The sequence below is a fragment of the Scyliorhinus torazame genome, chromosome 4 (assembly GCF_047496885.1).
Source record: "Scyliorhinus torazame isolate Kashiwa2021f chromosome 4, sScyTor2.1, whole genome shotgun sequence".
In the NCBI taxonomy this organism is placed as follows: Eukaryota; Metazoa; Chordata; class Chondrichthyes; order Carcharhiniformes; family Scyliorhinidae; genus Scyliorhinus; species Scyliorhinus torazame.
Window position 1 is genome coordinate 73,065,679 of NC_092710.1, and position 25,089 is coordinate 73,090,767.

General features: G+C 56.7%; 1 protein-coding gene across 2 annotated transcripts in view; it reads left to right on the top strand.

Moving 5' to 3' along the window:
• Positions 1-5,642: 5,642 nt before the first annotated feature.
• The window catches only part of fcer1g (Fc epsilon receptor IgFc epsilon receptor Ig), a 137,116-nt gene continuing 117,669 nt past the window's right edge, over positions 5,643-25,089 (top strand). The window contains exon 1 of one of the 2 annotated variants that reach the window (XM_072498282.1): positions 5,643-5,954. In XM_072498282.1, coding sequence (XP_072354383.1) covers positions 5,906-5,954 — 49 coding nt within the window. In that variant the 5' untranslated portion in view covers positions 5,643-5,905. The remainder of the gene's footprint in view (positions 5,955-25,089) is intronic. The other variant, XM_072498281.1, reaches the window with a different exon arrangement.

Consider the following 25,089-nt stretch of genomic DNA (forward strand, 5'->3'; position numbering starts at 1 on the left):
ACCCTCCCTTCTGAACATCAGAGCCAGCCGTGGTGCCACTGCTCTGGCTGCTGCTGTTTTCCCCTGATAGGCTATCCCCCCCGACAGTATCCAAAGGGGTATACCTGTTCGAGAAGGGGACAACCACAGGGGATTCCTGTACTGACTGCCTGCCCTTTCTGGTGCTCACCCATTTCTCTGCCTGCACCTCGGGTGTGACCACATTTACAAAACCGCGATCTATGACGCTTTCCGCCACCTGCATGCTCCTAAGTGCATCCAATTGCTGCTCCAACCGAACCATGCGGTCTGTGAGGAGCTCCAGTTGGGTGCACTTTCTGCAGATGAAGCCATCCGGGACGCTGGAAGCCTCCCGGACCTGCCACATCTCACAGTCAGAGCACTGCACCCCTCTAACTGACATTGTGTCAATTAATTAAAATTAAAATAAGAAAATTTTTAAATATATTTTACAAATTTTTTCAAAGTTACTGTTAACTATCTGTTTCCTAGCACTAGATTTCTAATAGAAATGCGAAAGCTAAATATAGTACTCTCCGATCTCTGGCTTAGATACCCCTCTAAATTATAAGTAAGTAATTATGTTTAATTAGTTACCAATGCTTAATTTTTTTAATTTAGTGTAGATTCCCAACCAGCCACTCAGGCCACAGCTTTTCTGTGATGTCACTTCAGTTTCCCCCGACACACACAATTTGAAAAAGGTATAAAAGCAAAAATGAGTAAAAATCACCTACCTTCTTACCTTCTGAATGTCTTCGATGTTCTCAGGTTCTCTCCCTGACAGAGACTGCTCCTCCTCCTCCGAACGGCTCCCGAAACTAGGCCGCGATCTTTTAAAATCTCCGCTCCGACTCGCAGCTCCCGTGCTGTTTTCGCTGTCCCGGCTCACTCATCTCCCGCGCTGTTTTCACTGTCCCGGCTCACTCAGCTCCCGCGCTGTTTTCAAAGTCCCGGCTCACTCAGCTCCCGCGCTGTTTTCAATGTCCCGGCTCACTCAGCTCCCCGCTCTCCCTCCCCTCCCCGCTCTCCCTCCCCTCCCCGCTCTCCCTCCCCTCCCCGCTCTCCCTCCCCTCCCCGCTCTCACTCCCCTCCCCGCTCTCCCTCCCCTCCCCCGTCTCCCTCCCCTCTCCCTCCCCTCCCCCACTCCCTCCCCTCCCCCTCACCCTCCCCTCCCCCTCTCCCTCCCCTCCCCTCTCCCTCCGCACCCCCTCTCCCTCCGCTCTCCCTCCCCTCCCCGCTCTCCCTCCCCTCCCCGCTCTCCCCTCCCCTCCCCGCTCTCCCTCCCCTCCCCGCTCTCCCTCCCCTCCCCGCTCTCCCTCCCCTCCCCGCTCTCCCTCCCCTCCCCGCTCTCCCTCCCCTCCCCGCTCTCCCTCCCCTCCCCGCTCTCCCTCCCCTCCCCGCTCTCCCTCCCCTCCCCGCTCTCCCTCCCCTCCCCGCTCTCCCTCCCCTCCCCGCTCTCCCTCCCCTCCCCGCTCTCCCTCCCCTCCCCGCTCTCCCTCCCCTCCCCGCTCTTCCTCCCCTCCCCGCTCTCCCTCCCCTCTCCGCTCTCCCTCCCCTCCCCGCTCTCCCTCCCCTCCCCGCTCTCCCTCCCCTCCCCGCTCTCCCTCCCCTCCCCGCTCTCCCTCCCCTCCCCGCTCTCCCTCCCCTCCCCGCTCCGCTCTCCTCCCTGCTCCGCTCTCCCTCCCCTCCCCTCCCCGCTCTCCCTCCCCTCCCCTCCCCGCTCTCCCTCCCCTCCCCGCTCTCCCTCCCCTCCCCGCTCTCCCTCCCCTCCCCGCTCTCTCTCCCCTCCCCGCTCTCCCTCCCCTCCCCGCTCTCCCTCCCCTCCCCGCTCTCCCTCCCCTCCCCGCTCCGCTCTCCCTCCCCTCCCCTCCCCGCTCTCCCTCCCCTCCCCTCCCCGCTCTCCCTCCCCTCCCCGCTCTCCCTCCCCTCCCCGCTCTCCCTCCCCTCCCCGCTCTCCCCTCCCCTCCCCGCTCTCCCCTCCCCTCCCCGCTCTCCCCTCCCCTCCCCGCTCTCCCCTCCCCTCCCCGCTCTCCCTCCCCTCCCCGCTCTCCCTCCCCTCCCCGCTCTCCCTCCACTCCACCCTCTCCTTCCCCTCCCCCTCCCCCTCCCCTCCCCCTCTCCCTCCCCTCCCCGTTCTCCCTCCCCTCCCCGTTCTCCCTCCGCTCCCCTCCCCGTTCTCCCTCCCCTCCCCTCCCCGCTCTCCCTCCCAGCTCTCCCTCCCCTCCCATCCCCACCCCGCTCTCCCTCCCCACCCCGCTCTCCCTCCCCACCGCGCTCTCCCTCCCCACCGCGCTCTCCCTCCCCACCCCGCTCTCCCTCCCCACACCGCTCTCCCTCCCCACCCCGCTCTCCCTCCCCACACCGCTCTCCCTCCCCACCCCGCTCTCCCTCCCCACCCCGCTCTCCCTCCCCACCCCGCTCTCCCTCCCCACCCCGCTCTCCCTCCCCACCCCGCTCTCCCTCCCCACCCCGCTCTCCCTCCCCACCCCGCTCTCCCTCCCCACCCCGCTCTCCCTCCCCACCCCGCTCTCCCTCCCCACCCCGCTCTCCCTCCCCACCCCGCTCTCCCTCCCCACCCCGCTCTCCCTCCCCACCCCGCTCTCCCTCCCCACCCCGCTCTCCCTCCCCACCCCGCTCTCCCTCCCCACCCCGCTCTCCCTCCCCACCCCGCTCTCCCTCCCCACCCCGCTCTCCCTCCCCACCCCGCTCTCCCTCCCCACCCCGCTCTCCCTCCCCACCTTGCTCTCCCTCCCCTCCCCGCTCTCCCTCCCCTCCCCGCTCTCCCTCCCCTCCCCGCTCTCCCTCCCCTCCCCGCTCTCCCTCCCCTCCCCGCTCTCCCTCCCCTCCCCTCCCCGCTCTCCCTCCCCTCCGCTCCCCGCTCTCCCTCCCCTCCGCTCCCCGCTCTCCCTCCCCTCCGCTCCCCGCTCTCCCTCCCCTCCGCTCCCCGCTCTCCCTCCCCTCCGCTCCCCGCTCTCCCTCCCCTCCGCTCCCAGCTCTCCCTCCCATCCCCTCCCCGCTCTCCCTCCCCTCCCCTCCCCGCTCCCTCCCCGCTCTTCCTCCGCTCTCCCTCCCCGCTCTCCCTCCCCTCCCCTCCCCGCTCTCCCTCCCCTCCCCGCTCTCCCTCCCCTCCCAGCTCTCCCTCCCCTCCTCGCTCTCCCTCCCCTCTCCCCTCTCCGCTCTCCCTCCCCTCCCCGCTCTCCCTCCCCTCCCCGCTCCGCTCTCCCTCCCCTCCCCGCTCCGCTCTCCCTCCCCTCCCCTCTCCGCTCTCCCTCCCCTCCCCGCTCTCCCTCCCCGCTCTCCCTCCCCTCCCCTCTCTCCCTCCCCTCCCCTCCGCCCTCCTCTCCCCTCCCTCCCCTCCCTCCCTGCTCTCCCTCCCCTCCCCTCCCCGCTCTCCCTCCCCTCCCCGCTCTCCCTCCCCTCCCCGCTCTCCCTCCCCTCCCCGCTCTCCCTCCCTCCCCTCCCCGCTCTCCCTCCCCTCCCCGCTCTCCCTCCCCTCCCCGCTCTCCCTCCCCTCCCCGCTCTCCCTCCCCTCCCCGCTCTCCCTCCCCTCCCCGCTCTCCCTCCCCTCCCCGCTCTCCCTCCCCTCCCCGCTCTCCCTCCCCTCCCCTCCCCGCTCTCCCTCCCTCCCCTCCCCGCTCTCCCTCCCTCCCCTCCCCGCTCTCCCTCCCTCCCCTCCCCGCTCTCCCTCCCTCCCCTCCCCGCTCTCCCTCCCTCCCCTCCCCGCTCTCCCTCCCTCCCCTCCCCGCTCTCCCTCCCTCCCCTCCCCGCTCTCCCTCCCTCCCCTCCCCGCTCTCCCTCCCTCTCCCCGCTCTCCCCTCCCTCCCCTCCCCGCTCTCCCTCCCTCCCCTCCCCGCTCTCCCTCACCTCCCCTCCCCGCTCTGACTCCCCTCCCCCACTCCCTCCCCTCCCCCCTCCACCTCCCCGCTCTCCCTCCGTCCCCCCTCCCCTCCCCGCTCTCCCTCCGCTCCCCGCTCTCCCTCCGCTCCCCTCCCCCGCTCTCCCACCCATCCCCTCCCCTCCCCGCGCTCTCCCACCCATCCCCTCCCCGCGCTCTCCCTCCCCTCCCCGCTCCTCCCCTCCCCTCCCCGCTCTCCTCCCCTCCCCGCTATCCCCTCCCCTCCCCGCTCTCCCTCCCCTCCCCGCTCTCCATCCCCTCCCCGCTCTCCCTCCCCTCCCCGCTCTCCCTCCCCTCCCCGCTCTCCCTCCCCTCCCCGCTCTCCCTCCCCTCCCGCTCTCCCTCCCCTCCCCGCTCTCCCTCCCTCCCCGCTCTCCCTCCCCGCCCCGCTCTCCCTCCCCGCCCCGCTCCTCCCTCCCCGCCCCGCTCTCCCTCCCCTCCCCGCTCTCCCTCCCCTCCCTGCTCTCCCTCCCCTCCCTGCTCTCCCTCCCCTCCCCGCTCTCACCTCCCCTCCCCGCTCTCCCTCCCCTCCCCGCTCTCCCTCCCCTCCCCGCTCTCCCTCCCCTCCCCGCTCTCCCTCCCCTCCCCGCTCTCTCCCTCCCCTCCCCGCTCTCCCTCCCGCTCTCCCTCCCCTCCCGCTCTCCCTCCCCTCCCCGCTCTCCCTCCCTCCCCGCTCTCCCGTCCCCTCCCCGCTCTCCCTCCCCTCCCCGCTCTCCCTCCCCTCCCCGCTCTCCCTCCCCTCCCCGCTCTCCCTCCCCTCCCCTCCCCGCTCTCCCTCCCCTCCCCTCCCCTCCCCGCTCTCCCTCCCCTCCCCTCCCGCTCTCCCTCCTCCCCTCCCCGCTCTCCCTCCCCTCCCCTTCCCCGCTCTCCCTCCCCTCCCCTCCCCGCTCTCCCTCCCCTCCCCTCCCCGCTCTCCCTCCCCTCTCCCTCCCGCTCTCTCCCTCCCCTCCCCTCCCCGCTCTCCCTCCCCTCCCCTCCCCGCTCCTCCCTCCCCCGCTCTCCCTCCCCTCCCCTCCCCCGCTCTCCCTCCCCTCCTCCCCGCTCGTCCCTCCCCTCCCCTCCCCGCTCTCCCTCCCCTCCCCGCTCTCCCTCCCCTCCCCTCCCCGCTCTCCCTCCCCTCCCCTCCCTCCCTCCGCTCTCCCTCCCCGCTCTCCCTCCCCTCCCCGCTCTCCCTCCCTCCCCTCCCTCCTCTCCCTCCCCCTCCCCTCCCTCCCTCTCCCTCCTCTCCCTCCTCTCCCTCCCCGCTCTCCCTCCTCTCCCTCCCCGCTCTCCCTCCTCTCCCCTCCCCCCTCTTCTTCCCCCGCTCTCCCTCCCCGCTCTCCCTCCCCGCTCTCCCTCCCCGCTCTCCTCCCCTCCCCTCCCCCCCTCTCCCTCCCCTCCCCCCGCTCTCCCCCTCCCCTCCCCCCTCTCCCTCCCCTCCCCGCTCTCCCCTCCCCTCCCCCCTCTCCCTCCCCTCCCCGCTCTCCCCTCCCCTCCCTGCTCTCCCCTCCCCGCTCTCCCCTCCCCGCTCTCCCCTCCCCTCCCCGCTCTCCCCCTCCCCTCCCCGCTCTCCCCTCCCCTCCCCGCTCTCCCCTCCCCTCCCCTCCCCGCTCTCCCCCTCCCCTCCCCTCCCCGCTCTTCCCTCCCCTCCCCGCTCTCCCTCCCCTCCCCGCTCTCCCTCCCCTCCCCTCTGTGCCCCCTCTCTCTGGCTTCTCTCTGCTCTCTCTCTCTTCCCTACCCCCTCTGCCCTCGCGCTCACTCCCCACGTTTCCATTGCTCCCATCCTATTCCCCGTTGCCCCCATCCTATCTATCTGCCCCACTCTTTCCTCCCCGAGCCCGCTTCCCTCACTCTTGTCTTTCGATATGTTTCTCTCTCTCTTCCACTTCCTGAAACACTGACCACACTCCCCGTTTGTAAAGTCCACAGTTGAGTACTTCCTCCTGTGCTGACACAAGGCAGGCTGCAGCTTGCACGGTACAGAGCGTGTGTGAGTATTCTGCGGAGGGCCAGTGAAAGGAAGCAGCCATGCAGTCCGCCTGGACCCTGTTCTTCCTGCTTCAGGTGGTGCCTGCAGGTGAGTCATTCATTTCTGTATTTCCTGATTATTTCTTCTTCCATTTCTTCATCTCCCGCAATGCCCATCACCTCTCCCACAAAACCCATTCCAGTTCGCACCAACCCCCCCCCCCTTTCCAGGTTAATCTGTTAATTTATCAACACTCTCAGGGTTTTATTGCAATGGGGCCGACCTCCCGACATCACTTATGTCCTCAGTTCCCAGAAATGCTGAGGACCATCCTCAGACTTTACATATTCACTCCTCATCCGGCAACGCCTCAATTTTCAGATCCCTCCATGGTCCTTTCACCCTCCCTATCTCTGTACCCTCCTCCAGCCCCTACAACCCTCCCTATCTCTGTAACCTCCTCCAGACCTTACAACCCTCCCTATCTCCGTAACCTCCTCCAGCCCCTACAACCCTCCCTATCTCTGTAACCTCCTCCAGCCCCGAAACCCTCCCTATCTCTGTAACCTCCTCCAGCTCCTACAACCCTCCCTATCTCTGTAACCTCCTCCAGACCTTACAACCCTCCCTATCTCCGTAACCTCCTCCAGCCCCTACAACCCTCCCTATCTCTGTAACCTCCTCCAGCCCCTACAACCCTCCCTATCTCTGTAACCTCCTCCAGCCCCGAAACCCTCCCTATCTCTGTAACCTCCTCCAGCTCCTACAACCCTCCCTATCTCTGTAACCACCTCCAGCTCCTACAACCCTCCCTATCTCTGTAACTTCCTCCAGCCCCTTCAACCCTCCCTATCTCTGTAACCTCCTCAAGCCTCTACAACCCTCCCTATCTCTGTAACCCCCTCAAGCCTCTACAACCCTCACTATCTCTGTAACCTCCTCCAGCCACTGCAACCCCCCCCCCCCCCTCCCCAAATCTCTGTAACCTCTCAAACCCCCCCGGGATCTGCGAGTTTCTCCGATTCCAGCCTGTTGACCACCACCCGATTCCCATCGTTCCGCTATTGGCGGGCGTGCCTTCAGCTGCCTGGGACCTAAACTCTGGGATTCCCTCCCGAAACCTTTCCACCACTCACTCCCTCTCCTCCTTTGAAACTCTGCTGAATTGGCCGAGCTGGAGTTTTGCTGCCCCACCTGCCTTCTGCGGAAGCACATGTCAAATTCTGTTTGAATCCGTCCCCATAAAGAGCCCAGGAAGGTGCGAGCTGAACTGAACGTTCTTTTAACAGAGACTGGAGAAGCCGGGATTGTTCTCCTTCGAGCAGAGAAGGTTCGGGGGGGATTGAATCGAATCGTTCAAAATCAGGAAGTGTTCAGATCGAGTAAAGAAGGAGGAAGTGTTTCCAGCGACAGGAGGGTGGGTAACCAGAGGGACACAGATTGAAGAGAATCAGTGACAGAACCAGAGGGGGAGCTGAGGATGAGGAGAAATGTTTTTACACAGAGAGCTGTTGTGATCTGGAAGGAGCTGCCTGAAAGGGCGGCGGAAGCAGATTCAATAGGAACTTCCAGAAAGAGGGAATGGGAGAAAGACTGGAAGGGGGTAAATGTACATGGGGAGAAAAGAGTGAAGGGGTGTAATTAATTAGGGAGCTCTTTACAAAGAGCTAGCATCGACATGATGGGCCGAATGGAGGCATCGAGAGAGAGAAAAATGACCTCTCGGACGTAAGACTGCAAAATCATCCTTGTGCAGTTTTAAAAAGCGAGCATGTTGTCAACTCGACGGAAAGGTAAAGCAAGCGAGAGTAAGTGATCAAAAAGGAAGCTGAAGTGAACATGGTTGGCCATTTATTTGAAGACGTCGTGATTGGGGTTAGCTCAGCAAAATGGCTGTTCCTTCAGTGTTTTCGATAACCCTGCCGTTGTGAAATAATTGGTGTCAGAATTGGAAACCCGATTGCCGACGGGGTGGGAGAGGTTTTAGGGGAGGGGCCGCAATGCCAATGTCAGAAGTCCCCTCCCTGCCCCATGATGACTTTAAAATTCACATTTTCAGTTTAAGACCTGGACAATCTCCAGGCTTGGGCTGAGCAGTGACGAGTAACATCAACACCACATCAGGGGCCGGGCAAAGACCATATGGGCGACACGGTAGCACCGTGGTTAGCACAGTTGCTTCACAGCGCCAGGGACCCGGGTTCGATTCCCCGCTGGGACACTGCCTGTGCGGAGTCTGCACGTTCTCCCCGTGTCTGCGTGGGTTTCCTCCGGGCGCTCCGGTTTCCTCCCACAAGTCCTGAAAGACGTGCTATTAGGTGAATTGGACAATCTGAATTCTCCCTCTGTGTACCCGAACAGGCGCTGGAATGTGGCGACTAGGGGATTTTCACACAGTAACTTCATTGCAGTGTTAATGTAAACCTACTTGTGACAATAAAGATTATTATATCGAATAAGAGAGCATCTAACCATCGCCCTTTGGCATTCAATGGCATTACCATCACTGAATCCCCCACAATCCACACCCTGGGGGTTACCACTGACCAGAAACTGAACCGGACTAGACACGTTAATACTGTGGCTGCCAGAGCAGGTCAGAGGCTGGGAATCCTGGAGCGAGTAACTCACCTCCTGACTCCCCAAAGCCTGTCCACCGTCAACAAGTCAGGAGTGTGATGGAATACTCTCCACTTCCCTGGGTGAGTGCAGCCCCAACAACACTCAAGAATCTTGACAGCATCCAGGACAAAGCACCCCGCTTGATTGCTCCCCCTCCCACAAACATTCAGTCCCTCCACCACCGACGCACAGTGGCAGCCGTGTGTACCATCTACAAGATGCACTGCCGGAACTCACCAAGTCTCCTTAGACAGCACCTCCCAAACCCACGACCACTAGCATCTAGAAGGACAAGAGCAGCAGATACCTGGGAACCCCACCACCTGGAGGTTCCCCTCCAAGTCACTCAACTACTCCCTCCTAACAGCAGTGGGGGTGTACCTAAACCGCATGTACTACAGCGATTCAAAGTACCGCACCATCACCGACACGAGTCAATTAGGGATGGGCAATAAATGCAAGTAATACTCCCATCACATGACAAACTAAAAATTATTTGAGTCTTCTGGAGTCAAATATTTTGAAGTGCTCTTCCAGAGAGTCTGTACTGATGGAGTGCGGCACTGTCAGAGGGTCAGTACTGAGGGAATGCTGCACTGTCAGAGGGTCAGTACTGAGGGAGTGCTGCACTGTCAGAGGGTCAGTACTGAGGGTGCGCTGCACTGTCAGAGGGTCAGTACTGAGGGAGTGCTGCACTGTCAGAGGGTCAGTACTGAGGGAGTGCTGCACTGTCAGAGGGTCAGTACTGAGGGAGTGCTGCACTGTCAGAGGGTCAGTACTGAGGGAGTGCTGCACTGTCAGAGGGTCAGTACTGAGGGTGCGCTGCACTGTCAGAGGGTCAGTGCTGAGGGAGTGCTGCACTGTCAGAGGGTCAGTACTGAGGGTGCGCTGCACTGTCAGAGGGTCAGTACTGAGGGAGTGCTGCACTGTCAGAGGGTCAGTACTGAGGGTGCGCTGCACTGTCAGAGGGTCAGTACTGAGGGAGTGCGGCACTGTCAGAGGGTCAATGCTGAGGGAGTGCTGCACTGTCAGAGGGTCAGTACTGAGGGAGTGCGGCACTGTCAGAGGGTCAGTACTGAGGGAGTGCGGCACTGTCAGAGGGTCAGTACTGAGGGAGTGCTGCACTGTCAGAGGGTCAGTACTGAGGGAGTGCGGCACTGTCAGAGGGTCAGTACTGAGGGAGTGCGGCACTGTCAGAGGGTCAGTACTGAGGGAGCGCTGCACTGTCAGAGGGTCAGTACTGAGGGAGCGCTGCACTGTCAGAGGGTCAGTACTGAGGGAGTGCGGCACTGTCAGAGGGTCAGTACTGAGGGAGCGCTGCACTGTCAGAGGGTCAGTACTGAGGGAGCACTGCACTGTCAGAGGGTCAGTACTGAGGGAGCGCTGCACTGTCAGAGGGTCAGTACTGAGGGAGTGCGGCACTGTCAGAGGGTCAGTACTGAGGGAGCGCTGCACTGTCAGAGGGTCAGTACTGAGGGAGCGCTGCACTGTCAGGGTCAGTACTGAGGGAGTGCTGCACTGTCAGAGGGTCAGTGCTGAGGGAGTGCTGCACTGTCAGAGGGTCAGTATTGAGGGAGCGCTGCAATGTCAGAGGGTCAGAACTGAGGGAGTGCGGCATTGTCAGAGGGTCAGTACTGAGGGAGTGCGGCACTGTCAGAGTGTCAGTGCTGAGGGAGTGCTGCACTGTCAGAGGGTCAGTACTGAGGGAGCGCTGCACTGTCAGAGGGTCAGTACTGAGGGAGTGCTGCACTGTCAGAGGGTCAGTACTGAGGGAGTGCTGCACTGTCAGATGGTCAGTGCTGAGGGAGTGCTGCACTGTCAAAGGGTCAGTACTGAGGGAGTGCTGCACTGTCAGAGGGTCAATGCTGAGGGAGTGCTGCACTGTCAGAGGGTCAATGCTGAGGGAGTGCTGCACTGTCAGAGGGTCAGTACTGAGGGAGTGCGGCACTGTCAGAGGGTCAGTACTGAGGTGGTACTGCACTGTCAGAGGGTCAGTACTGAGGGAGTGCTGCACTGTCAAAGGGTCAGTACTGAGGGAGTGCTGCACTGTCAGAGGGTCAGTACTGAGGGATTGCTGCACTGTCAGAGGGTCAGTACTGAGGGAGAGCTGCACTGTCAGAGGGTCAGTACTGAGGGAGTGCGGCACTGTCAGAGGGTCAGTACTGAGGGAGTGCGGCACTGTTAGAGGGTCAGTACTGAGGAAGCGCTACTCTGTCACAGAAGAATTGTAGAGAATGTATTGCGTGCCATTTAATCTGTTGTGTTGGGCGCTCTGGATCCGTGGAACACATACAGGTCACCAACACTTGAAATAATGCAACACTATTTTATTGAATCATTAACTGTTTAACATACTCTCACTGTGTGTTAACACAATACTAGCTTTAACTAATGACCTTTGCCTTGTCCTAACCAGTAGATGCACTCAGCACATGGTGAATGTCTGTGTTGCAGGCTGTGAGCTCTGTGCTACTAGGGAGCTGCAACTCGAATGAGCGGGAACTCTGATGCCCCCTGTCTTTATAGTGCGTGTGCTCTAACTGGTGATTGGCTGCGGTGAGGTGTGTGTTGATTGGTCCCACTGTGTGTCCATCCGTGTGTGTCTGCACCATGATATACTGGTGTATATTATGACATTCCCCCCTTTTATAAAAGAATGTACATGTGTGGCAATAAATAATGTATGGTGAGAATGTTCCTAACTACGTGTGTGTGAAATATTTACAGGACTATGTACATGAGAACTAAGCTATTTACATGGGAAGGTGCCTGGTGCAGAGAAGCAGTCTGCAACAAGAATAACAAGATCAACACTATATTCAAACCAGGGAAACGATCAAACGGAAGAACAGAACAATTCAGAAAGTCTAATAGTCCGCAAAGTTAATAAATTAAGTCTCTGAGGTGGGCGATGAATTCTGGTTGACCGCCTCAAGGGTGGGTCGAGAGCCGCCGGCTGAGGAGCGGGCTGGACTGCGTCAGGGTCAGGGGAAGGCAGAGTGACCGGGATCTCTGCATAGTCCGTGGCAGGGTCAGCAGGAGGGCGAGGTGACAGTGGAGGATCACGTGGCGAGCGTGGAACGAGACGAACCACCTTTGGTTGTGGCATAGAATAGAACCATCCGGTAGACAAACCAGGAACAAGCGGGGGGCCACCTGCCGAAGGACAACAGCGATTGCAGACCAGCCACCATCCGGAAGATGGATGCGGACGTTGTCATCTGGAGCCAGAGCAGGGAGATCAGCTGCACGGGAGTCATGAGCCGCCTTGTGCTGTGCACGGGACAATTGCATCCGGCGAAGGACCGGAACGTGGTCGAGGTCTGGGACATGGATGGACGGCACCGTCGTCCTCAGGGTGCGACCCATGAGTAACTGGGCTGGCGACAGGCCAGTGGACAGCGGGGCCGAGCGATAGGCCAGCAGGGCGAGGTAGAAATCGGACCCAGCATCGGCAGCCTTGCAGAGGAGCCGTTTGACGATGTGGATGCCCTTCTCCGCTTTGCCATTGGATTGGGGGTACAGGGGACTGGATGTCACATGGGCAAAATTGTACCACCTGGCAAAGTTGGACCATTCCTGGCTGGCGAAGCAGGGGCCATTGTCCGACATCACAGTGAGCGGGATGCCGTGTCGAGCAAAGGTGTCCTTACAGGCACGGATGACTGCAGACGAGGTGAGGTCGTGGAAACGTATCACCTCCAGGTAATTCGAAAAGCAGTCCATGATCAGGACATAGTCTCTACCCAGCGCGTGGAACAGGCCGATGCCCACCTTGGTCCATGGTGACGTGACCAACTCATGGGGCTGTAGGATCTCACGTGGTTGGGCCGGCTGGAAGCGCTGACAAGTGGGGCAGTTGAGCACTGTGTTGGCTATGTCGTCATTGATGCCAGGCCAGTGCACTGCCTCTCGAGCCCGTCGGCGGCACTTTTCCACGCCAAGATGGCCCTCGTGTACCTGTTCCAGGACAAGTTGGTGCATGCTATGCGGGATCACAATGCGGTCCAGTTTCAGAAGAACCCCGTCTACTACCGCCAGATCATCTCTGACATTATAGAACTGAGGGCATTGGCCCTTGAGCCACCCGTCCGTTAGGAGGCGCATGACACGCTGTAGCAAGGGGTCAGCCGCAGTCTCGCGGCGAATTTGGACGAGGCGTTCATCCGTGGCAGGTAGATTGGAGGCCGCGAATGCCACATGGGCGTCAACATGGCAGACGAATCCCGCTGGGTCACATGGAGTGTTGACTGCCCTGGAGAGAGCGCCAGCAATGATGAGGTCTTTGCCTGGGGTGTATACCAGCTGGAAGTGATATCGCGAGAGCTTGAGAAAAATACGCTGGAGGCGAGGCGTCATGTCATTCAAGTCTTTCTGTATTATATTGACCAGCGGGCGATGGTCGGTCTCGACGGTGAAATGAGGAAGTCCGTAGACATAGTCGTGAAACTTAACCACACCGGTCGAAAGGCCCAGGCACTCCTTTTCTATCTGCGCGTAGCGCTGCTCCGTGGGGGTCATCGCACGTGACGCATATGCAACGGGGGCCCATGATGAGGCCTCATCGCATTGCAGGAGCACTGCCCCAATGCCGAATTGACTGGCATCGGTCAAAATTTTGGTCTCCTTTGCTGGATCAAAGAAAGCTAAGACCGGGGCCGTGGTGAATTTGGTTTTAAGTTCTCTCCATTCGCGCTCGTGGGCAGGGAGCCATTGGAAATCTGTCGTCCTCCTGACCAGGTTTCTGAGAGCCATAGTATGAGAGGCGAGGTTAGGGATGAACTTCCCTAAAAAGTTGACCATGCCCAGAAATCGGAGGACCGCCTTCTTGTCCTCTGGCGTTTTCATGGCTGTGATGGCAGCCACCTTGTCCGCGTCCGGTCGCACACCCAACTGGGAGATGTGGTCCCCGAGGAACTTGAGTTCCGTCTGACCAAAAGAGCATTTGGCCCTGTTGAGGCGTAGGCTCTGCTCACGTATGCGTTTGAACACGCGCTGGAGGCGACTAACATGCTTCTGTGGGGTGGTGGACCAAATGATTATTTCATCGACATAGACGCGAACACCTTCAATACCTTCCATCATTTGTTCCATAATCCTAATGAACACTTCTGAGGCAGATTATGATCCCAAACAGCATCCTGTTGTAACAATACCTGCCAAAGGGGGCATTAAATGTGCAAAGTTTCCTGCTGGATTTGTCGAGCTGGATTTGCCAGAATCCTTTGGAGGCGTCGAGTTTGGTGAAGAGCTTGGCGCGAGCCATCTCACATGTGAGCTCTTCGTGCTTGGGAATTGGATAATGCTCCCTCATGATATTGCGATTTAAATCCTTGGGATCAATGCAAATTCTCAATTCGCCGGAAGGCTTTTTTACACACACCATGGAACTGACCCAGTCGGTCGGTTCCGTGACTTTGGAAATCACTCCTTGGTCCTGGAGGTCCTGCAGCTGCTGCTTGAGGTGGTCCTTAAGGGGTGCTGGGACCCTGCGAGGTGCGTGCACCACAGGCGTGGCATTCGGTTTCAATAAGATCTTGTAGGTGTACGGGAGCGTGCCCATGCCCTCAAAGACGTCGTGGTACTGGTTGATGATGGCGTCGAGCTGCGCCCTGAAGTCGGTGTCCTGAAAGGCAGACGCGTCAGCAGGAGAGAGAGAGTGAACTCTCTGAACTAGGTTCAACAGCTTACATGCCTGCGCGCCAAGCAGGGAGGCTTTCGAGGAGCCTACGATTTCAAAGGGAAGGATGGCTTTGCGTGACCTGTGCGTCACTTCAAGTTGGCACGAGCCGCTGGCAACAATGGCATTGCCATTATAATCTAATAGCTGGCAGGCTGATGGGAGGATGGCTGGTTTGACACGAAGGCTTTGGAAAGCAGACCACCCCATGAGATTGGTGGAGGCACCAGAGTCCAGGCGGAATCGTATTTGGGACCGGTTGACCGTCAGGGTGGCACACCACTCATCGTCTGGATCGATGCTGTATACCGACAGCGGCTGGTGTCTTTGCTTCGGGGGGCAGCCTGTTTTTCGTTACGACACCGACTCGAAAAGGCGCCTTTGGGTCCTCGGTGTCACTGCTGTGTGGGAGGTCCGCATCGGACTCGGTGACTGTGGGTTGAATTGCCCGAACATTCCTGTGAGGCTGGCTGAAGCGATATGAATTGGAAGGCTGAGCTGCTCGACAGCAGGCAGCATAGTGGCCGAGTCTGCCACATCTTGGGCATTGTCGAGATTTGGGAGGGCATTGCCGTTTTAAATGGGCGGAGCCACAGTTGCCGCACGTCGTAGCATTATGTTCTTTGATGTCGCCGTCCCCTCGTTTGGTGCGCACAAGCACGCAAAATGGCCACCCTCATCCAGGCTGAGGCCCTGGAGTTGCTCAATTGCTCGGACCCGTTCCGCCTCGTGGGGACCTTGCCGCGCCATTTCAGCCGCTTGGATGTGGGAATACCGACAAGTGGCGTTTTCGTGTAAGACAAAGATCTCAATGGCGGTCGCTAGGGTGAGTTGCTTTACTTTGAGGAGCTGCTGTCGTAGGGGGTCGGACTGAACACCGAACACTGAAAACAGCGTATCATGGAGTCGGAGGTGCAAGACTGCGCAAGGATGCGGAGGTGCGTGAGAAAGGATTGGAAAAGGTTCATCCTTACCCTGCAAACGCTGCTGGAACACGGAGCGCTCGAAACTTTCATTCACCTCTACGCTGCAGTGAGTGTCAAACTTGAGGAGGACCGTCTTGAACTTTGTTTTATCTTCTTCATCCGCAAAGGTGAGAGAATTGAAAATGTGGATGGCATGGTCCCCGGCCGTGGAGAGGAGGAGAGCGATCTTTCTGGTATCCGAGGCGTCCTCCCTGTCTGTGGCCTCAAGGAAGAGCTGGAAGCGCTGTTTGAAAATCTTCCAATTGGCCCCTAGGTTGCTGGCAATGCGGAGTGGCGGCGGCGGGCTGATGTTGTCCATGTTGCAGGATGACGGAATGCTGGCGGGAGGCAGATCACTTGAGGGCAGGTCTAAGAAGTGCTAATATCCCTCAACTCCTGGTATCATGTTGTGTTGGGCGCTCTCGATCTTACCCTGATGCCCGCTGTCTTTATAGTGCGTGTGCTCTCACTGGTGATTGGCTGCGGTGTTGTGTGTGTTGATTGGTCCCACTGTGTGTCCATCAGTGTGTGTCTGCACCATGATATACTGGTGTATATTATGACATAATCTAGATGGTACATTGAGGCCTAGCCTACGTCCTCGGGTGGCTGTGAAGGATCCTCCTTGACAAATGTAAAGAGATGGAGAAGGACACTGAATGGGGATGGGGATGTGGGCAGAGAAAGAGAGGCCGGAGAGAGAGGAGAGGTCAGAGGTCAGCGAGAGGTGTGGCAATTTAGGGATGAAGTGAAGTATGGGGGTAGCATCAGAATGGGGATGTGGGTGGGCAGATCGGGAACATTGATGGTTGAAGAGTTGGGCCAATATCAAGAGCGTGAGCTGTGTCACCTCACCAAAGCACCTCGTAGGAACTACATTCATTTGATGCAGGCAGGCCTGGGGCCTGGAGAGGAAGTGACCCCTCTCATCAGATAGTCATCAATTTGAATTCTCTGCCTCTGACCACAGCTTGGGCACCAGTTTTTCCACTTGCCACTCAGTGCAGTGCAGCGCTGTACCCAGCAGCTGGTGAGAATGAGCGGAAATGCACACCATTTAACACAAACCCACAGGGCAGTCTGGGACAGAGCACAGCAAATACACTAACCTCCCTCTACACTGTCCCCATCAAACACGCCCAGGACAGGTACAGCACGGGGTTAGATACAGAGTAAAGCTCCCTCTACACTGTCCCCATCAAACATTCCAGGACAGGTACAGCGCGGGGTTAGATACAGAGTAAAGCTTCCTCTATACTGTCCCCATCAAACACTCCCAGGACAGGTACAGCACGGGGTTAGACACAGAGTAAAGCTCCCTCTACACTGTCCCCATCAAACACTCCCAGGACAGGTACAGCACGGGGTTAGACACAGAGTAAAGCTCCCTCTACACTGTCCCCATCAAACATTCCAGGACAGGTACAGCGCGGGGTTAGATACAGAGTAAAGCTCCCTCTACACTGTCCCCATCAAACACTCCCAGGACAGGTACAGCACGGGGTTAGATACAGAGTAAAGCTCCCTCTACACTGTCCCCATCAAACGCTCCCAGGACTGGTACAGCAAGGGTTAGATACAGAGTAAAGCTCCCTCTACACTGTCCCCATCTAACACTCCCAGGACAGGTACAGCAAGGGTTAGATACAGAGTAAAGCTCCCTCTACACTGTCCCCATCAAACACTCCAAGGACAGGTACAGTATGGGGTTAGATACAGAGTAAAGCTCCCTCTACACTGTCCCCATCTAACACTCCCAGGACAGGTACAGCACAGGGTAAGATACAGAGTAAAGCTCCCTCTACACTGTCCCCATCAAACACTCCCAGGACAGGTACAGCACATGGTTAGATACAGAGTAAAGCTCCCTCTACACTGTCCCCATCAAACACTCCCAGGACTGGTACAGCACAGGGTTAGATACAGAGTAAAGCTTCCTCTATACTGTCCCCATCAAACAATACCAGGACAGGTACAGCACGGGGTTAGATACAGAGTAATGCTCCCTCTACACTGTCCCCATCAAACACTCCCAGGACAGGTACAGCACTGGGTTAGATACAGAGTAACGCTCCCTCTACACTGTCCCCATCAAACACTCCCAGGACAGGTACAGCACGGGGTTAGATACAGAGTAAAGCTCCCTCTACACTGTCCCCATCAAACTCTCCCAGGACAGGGACAGCACGGGGTTAGATACAGAGTAAAGCTCCCTCGACACTGTCCCCATCAAACACTCCCAGGACAGGTACAGCACGGGGTTAGATACTGACAAAAGCTTCCTCTACGCTGTCCCCATCAAACACTCCCAGGACAGGTATCGCACAGGGTTAGACACAGCCTAAAGCTCCCTGTACACTGTCCCCACCAAACACTCCCAGGACAGGTACAGCAAGGGGTTAGATACAGAGTAAAGCTCCCTCTACACTGTCCCCATCAAACACTCCCAGGACAGGTACAGCACGGGGTTAGATACAGAGAAAAAGCTCCCTCTACACTGTCCCCATCAAATTCTCCCAGGACAGGGACAGCACGGGGTTAGATACAGACAAAAGCTTCCTCTACGCTGTCCCCATCAAATACTCCCAGGACAGGTAAAACACAGGGCTAGATACAGAGTAAAGCTCCCTCTACACTGTCCCCATCAAATACTCCCAGGACAGGTACAACACAGGGCTAGATACAGAGTAAAGCTCCATCTCCACTGTCCCCATCAAACACTCCCAGGCCAGGTACAGCGCGGGGTTAGATACAGAGTAAAGCGCCCTCTACACTGTCCCCATCTAACACTCCCAGGACAGGTACAGCACAGGGTTAGATACAGAGTAAAGCTACCTCTACACTGTCCCCATCAAACACTCCCAGGACAGGTACAGTATGGGGTTAGATACAGAGTAAAGCTCCCTCTACACTGTCCCCATCTAACACTCCCAGGACAGGTACAGCACAGGGTAAGATACAGAGTAAAGCTCCCTCTACACTGTCCCCATCAAACACTCCCAGGACAGGTACAGCACAGGGTTAGATACAGAGTAAAGCTCCCTCTACACTGTCCCCATCAAACACTCCCAGGACTGGTACAGCACAGGGTTAGATACAGAGTAAAGCTTCCTCTATACTGTCCCCATCAAACAATCCCAGGACAGGTACAGCACGGGGTTAGATACAGAGTAATGCTCCCTCTACACTGTCCCCATCAAACACTCCCAGGACAGGTACAGCACTGGGTTAGATACAGAGTAACGCTCCCTCTACACTGTCCCCATCAAACACTCCCAGGACAGGTACAGTATGGGGTTAGATACAGAGTAAAGCTCCCTCGACACTGTCCCCATCAAACACTCCCAGGACAGGTACAGCACGGGGTTAGATACAGACAAAAGCTTCCTCTACGCTGTCCCCATCAAACACTCCCAGGACAGGTATCGCACAGGGTTAGACACAGCCTAAAGCTCCCTGTACACTGTCCCCACCAAACACTCCCAGGACAGGTACAGCAAGGGGTTAGATACAGAGTAAAGCTCCCTCTACACTGTCCCCATCAAACACTCCCAGGACAGGTACAGCACGGGGTTAGATACAGAGAAAAAGCTCCCTCTACACTGTCCCCATCAAATTCTCCCAGGACAGGGACAGCACGGGGTTAGATACAGACAAAAGCTTCCTCTACGCTGTCCCCATCAAATACTCCCAGGACAGGTAAAACACAGGGCTAGATACAGAGTAAAGCTCCCTCTACACTGTCCCCATCAAATACTCCCAGGACAGGTACAACACAGGGCTAGATACAGAGTAAAGCTCCCTCTACACTGTCCCCATCAAATACTCCCAGGACAGGTACAACACAGGGCTAGATACAGAGTAAAGCTCCATCTCCACTGTCCCCATCAAACACTCCCAGGCCAGGTACAGCACGGGGTTAGATACAGAGTAAAGCTCCCTCTACACTGTCCCCATCAAACACTCCCAGGACAGGTACAGCACGGGGTTAGATACAGAGTAAAGCTCCCTCTACACTGTCCCCATCAAACACTCCCAGGACAGGTGCAGCACGGGGTTAGATACAGAGTAAAGCTCCCTCTACACTGTCCCCATCAAACACTCCCAGAACAGATACAGCACGGGGTTAGATACAGAGTAAAGCTCCCACTACACTGTCCCCATCAAACACTCGCAGGACAGGTACAGCACGGGGTTAGATACAGAGTAAAGCTTCCTCTACGCTGTCCCCATCAAACACGTCCAGGACAGGTACAGCACAGGGTAAGATACAGAATAAAGCTCCCTCTGCACTGTCCCCATCAAACATTCCCAGAACAGGTACACACGGGTTCAATACAGAGTAAAGCTCCCTTTAACTGACCTCATCAAACACTCCCAGGACAGGTACAGCACGGGGTTAGATACAGAGTAAAGCTCCCTCAATGCTGTCCCCATCAAACAGGCCCAGGACAGGTACAGCATGGGGTTAGATACAGAGTAAAGCTCCCTCAATGCTGTCCCCATCAAACAGGCCCAGGACAGGTACAGCACAGGGTAAAATACAGAGTAAAGCTCCCACTACACTGTCCCCATCAACACTCCCAGGACAGGTACAGTACGGGGTTAGATACAGAGTAAAGCTCTCTCTACACTGTCCCCATCAAACACTCCCAGGACAGGTACAGCACAGGGTTAGATACAGAGTAAAGCTTCCTCAATACTGTCCCCATCAAACAATCCCAGGACAGGTACAGCACGGGGTTAGATACAGAGTAATGCTCCCTCTACACTGTCCCCATCAAACACTCCCAGGACAGGTACAGCATTGGGTTAGATACAGAGTAAAGCTTCCTCTACACTGTCCCCATCAAACACTCTCAGGGCAGTTACAGCACGGGGTTAGATACAGAGTAAAACTCCCTCTACACTGTCCCCATCAAACACTCCCAGGACAGGTACAGCACGGGGTTAGATATGTAGTAAACCTCCCTCTACACTGTCCTCATCAAACACTCCCAGGACAGGTACAGCACGGGGTTAGATACAGAGTAAAGATCCCTCTACACTGTCCCAATCAAATACTCCCACGACAGGTACAGCACAGGGTTAGATACAGAGTAAATCTCCCTCCACACTGTCCCCATCAAACACTCCCAGGAAAGGTACAGCACGGGGTTACATACAGAGTAAACCTCCCTCCACACTGTCCCCATCAAACACTCCCAGGAAAGGTACAGCACGGGGTTCGATACAGAGTAAAGCTCCCTCTGCACTGTCCCCATCAAACATTCCCAGAACAGGTACACACGGGTTCAATACAGAGTAAAGCTCCCTTTAACTGACGTCATCAAACACTCCCAGGACAGGTACAGAACGGGGTTAGATACAGAGTAAAGCTTCCTCTAGGCTGTCCCCATCAAACACGCCCAGGACAGGTACAGCACGGGGTTAGATACAGAGTAAAGCTCCCTCTACACTGTCCCCATCAAACAGGCCCAGGACAGGTACAGCATGGGGTTAGATACAGAGTAAAGCTCCCTCTACACTGTCCCCATCTAACACTCCCAGGACAGGTACAGCACAGGGTAAGATACAGAGTAAAGCTCCCTCTACACTGTCCCCATCAAACACTCCCAGGACAGGTACAGCACATGGTTAGATACAGAGTAAAGCTCCCTCTACACTGTCCCCATCAAACACTCCCAGGACTGGTACAGCACAGGGTTAGATACAGAGTAAAGCTTCCTCTATACTGTCCCCATCAAACAATCCCAGGACAGGTACAGCACGGGGTTAGATACAGAGTAATGCTCCCTCTACACTGTCCCCATCAAACACTCCCAGGACAGGTACAGCACTGGGTTAGATACAGAGTAACGCTCCCTCTACACTGTCCCCATCAAACACTCCCAGGACAGGTACAGCACGGGGTTAGATACAGAGTAAAGCTCCCTCTACACTGTCCCCATCAAACTCTCCCAGGACAGGGACAGCACGGGGTTAGATACAGAGTAAAGCTCCCTCGACACTGTCCCCATCAAACACTCCCAGGACAGGTACAGCACGGGGTTAGATACTGACAAAAGCTTCCTCTACGCTGTCCCCCTCAAACACTCCCAGGACAGGTATCGCACAGGGTTAGACACAGCCTAAAGCTCCCTGTACACTGTCCCCACCAAACACTCCCAGGACAGGTACAGCAAGGGGTTAGATACAGAGTAAAGCTCCCTCTACACTGTCCCCATCAAACACTCCCAGGACAGGTACAGCACGGGGTTAGATACAGAGAAAAAGCTCCCTCTACACTGTCCCCATCAAATTCTCCCAGGACAGGGACAGCACGGGGTTAGATACAGACAAAAGCTTCCTCTACGCTGTCCCCATCAAATACTCCCAGGACAGGTAAAACACAGGGCTAGATACAGAGTAAAGCTCCCTCTACACTGTCCCCATCAAATACTCCCAGGACAGGTACAACACAGGGCTAGATACAGAGTAAAGCTCCATCTCCACTGTCCCCATCAAACACTCCCAGGCCAGGTACAGCGCGGGGTTAGATACAGAGTAAAGCGCCCTCTACACTGTCCCCATCTAACACTCCCAGGACAGGTACAGCACAGGGTTAGATACAGAGTAAAGCTACCTCTACACTGTCCCCATCAAACACTCCCAGGACAGGTACAGTATGGGGTTAGATACAGAGTAAAGCTCCCTCTACACTGTCCCCATCTAACACTCCCAGGACAGGTACAGCACAGGGTAAGATACAGAGTAAAGCTCCCTCTACACTGTCCCCATCAAACACTCCCAGGACAGGTACAGCACAGGGTTAGATACAGAGTAAAGCTCCCTCTACACTGTCCCCATCAAACACTCCCAGGACTGGTACAGCACAGGGTTAGATACAGAGTAAAGCTTCCTCTATACTGTCCCCATCAAACAATCCCAGGACAGGTACAGCACGGGGTTAGATACAGAGTAATGCTCCCTCTACACTGTCCCCATCAAACACTCCCAGGACAGGTACAGCACTGGGTTAGATACAGAGTAACGCTCCCTCTACACTGTCCCCATCAAACACTCCCAGGACAGGTACAGTATGGGGTTAGATACAGAGTAAAGCTCCCTCGACACTGTCCCCATCAAACACTCCCAGGACAGGTACAGCACGGGGTTAGATACAGACAAAAGCTTCCTCTACGCTGTCCCCATCAAACACTCCCAGGACAGGTATCGCACAGGGTTAGACACAGCCTAAAGCTCCCTGTACACTGTCCCCACCAAACACTCCCAGGACAGGTACAGCAAGGGGTTAGATACAGAGTAAAGCTCCCTCTACACTGTCCCCATCAAACACTCCCAGGACAGGTACAGCACGGGGTTAGATACAGAGAAAAAGCTCCCTCTACACTGTCCCCATCAAATTCTCCCAGGACAGGGACAGCACGGGGTTAGATACAGACAAAAGCTTCCTCTACGCTGTCCCCATCAAATACTCCCAGGACAGGTAAAACACAGGGCTAGATACAGAGTAAAGCTCCCTCTACACTGTCCCCATCAAATACTCCCAGGACAGGTACAACACAGGGCTAGATACAGAGTAAAGCTCCCTCTACACTGTCCCCATCAAATACTCCCAGGACAGGTACAACACAGGGCTAGATACAGAGTAAAGCTCCATCTCCACTGTCCCCATCAAACACTCCCAGGCCAGGTACAGCACGGGGTTAGATACAGAGTAAAGCTCCCTCTACACTGTCCCCATCAAACACTCCCAGGACAGGTACAGCACGGGGTTAGATACAGAGTAAAGCTCCCTCTACACTGTCCCCATCAAACACTCCCAGGACAGGTGCAGCACGGGGTTAGATACAGAGTAAAGCTCCCTCTACACTGTCCCCATCAAACACTCCCAGAACAGATACAGCACGGGGTTAGATACAGAGTAAAGCTCCCACTACACTGTCCCCATCAAACACTCGCAGGACAGGTACAGCACGGGGTTAGATACAGAGTAAAGCTTCCTCTACGCTGTCCCCATCAAACACGTCCAGGACAGGTACAGCACAGGGTAAGATACAGAATAAAGCTCCCTCTGCACTGTCCCCATCAAACATTCCCAGAACAGGTACACACGGGTTCAATACAGAGTAAAGCTCCCTTTAACTGACCTCATCAAACACTCCCAGGACAGGTACAGCACGGGGTTAGATACAGAGTAAAGCTCCCTCAATGCTGTCCCCATCAAACAGGCCCAGGACAGGTACAGCATGGGGTTAGATACAGAGTAAAGCTCCCTCAATGCTGTCCCCATCAAACAGGCCCAGGACAGGTACAGCACAGGGTAAAATACAGAGTAAAGCTCCCACTACACTGTCCCCATCAACACTCCCAGGACAGGTACAGTACGGGGTTAGATACAGAGTAAAGCTCTCTCTACACTGTCCCCATCAAACACTCCCAGGACAGGTACAGCACAGGGTTAGATACAGAGTAAAGCTTCCTCAATACTGTCCCCATCAAACAATCCCAGGACAGGTACAGCACGGGGTTAGATACAGAGTAATGCTCCCTCTACACTGTCCCCATCAAACACTCCCAGGACAGGTACAGCATTGGGTTAGATACAGAGTAAAGCTTCCTCTACACTGTCCCCATCAAACACTCTCAGGGCAGTTACAGCACGGGGTTAGATACAGAGTAAAACTCCCTCTACACTGTCCCCATCAAACACTCCCAGGACAGGTACAGCACGGGGTTAGATATGTAGTAAACCTCCCTCTACACTGTCCTCATCAAACACTCCCAGGACAGGTACAGCACGGGGTTAGATACAGAGTAAAGATCCCTCTACACTGTCCCAATCAAATACTCCCACGACAGGTACAGCACAGGGTTAGATACAGAGTAAATCTCCCTCCACACTGTCCCCATCAAACACTCCCAGGAAAGGTACAGCACGGGGTTACATACAGAGTAAACCTCCCTCCACACTGTCCCCATCAAACACTCCCAGGAAAGGTACAGCACGGGGTTCGATACAGAGTAAAGCTCCCTCTGCACTGTCCCCATCAAACATTCCCAGAACAGGTACACACGGGTTCAATACAGAGTAAAGCTCCCTTTAACTGACGTCATCAAACACTCCCAGGACAGGTACAGAACGGGGTTAGATACAGAGTAAAGCTTCCTCTAGGCTGTCCCCATCAAACACGCCCAGGACAGGTACAGCACGGGGTTAGATACAGAGTAAAGCTCCCTCAATGCTGTCCCCATCAAACAGGCCCAGGACAGGTACAGCATGGGGTTAGATACAGAGTAAAGCTCCCTCAATGCTGTCCCCATCAAACAGGCCCAGGACAGGTACAGCACGGGGTTAGATACAGAGTAAATCTCCCTCTACACTGTCCTCATCAAACACGCCCAGAACAGGTACAGCATGGGGTTAGATACAGAGTAAAGCCCCCTCAATGCTGTCCCCATCAAACACTCACAGGACAGGGACAGCACGGGGTTAGATACAGTGTAAAGCTCCCTCAATGCTGTCCCCATCAAACACTCACAGGACAGGGACAGCACGGGGTTCGATACAGTGTAAAGCTCCCACTACACTGTCCTCATCAAACACGCCCAGGACAGGTACAGCACGGGGTTAGATACAGAGTAAATCTCCCTCTACACTGTCCCCATCAAACACTCTCAGGACAGGTACAGCACGAGGTTAGATACAGAGTAATGCTCCCTCTACACTGTCCCCATCAAACACTCCCAGGACAGGTACAGCACTGGGTTAGATACAGAGTAACGCTCCCTCTACACTGTCCCCATCAAACACTCCCAGGACAGGTACAGCACGGGGTTAGATACAGAGTAAAGCTCCCTCTAAACTGTCCCCATCAAACACTCCCAGGACAGGTACAGCACGGGGTTAGATACAGAGTAAAGCTCCCTCTACACTGTCCCCATCAAACTCTCCCAGGACAGGGACAGCACG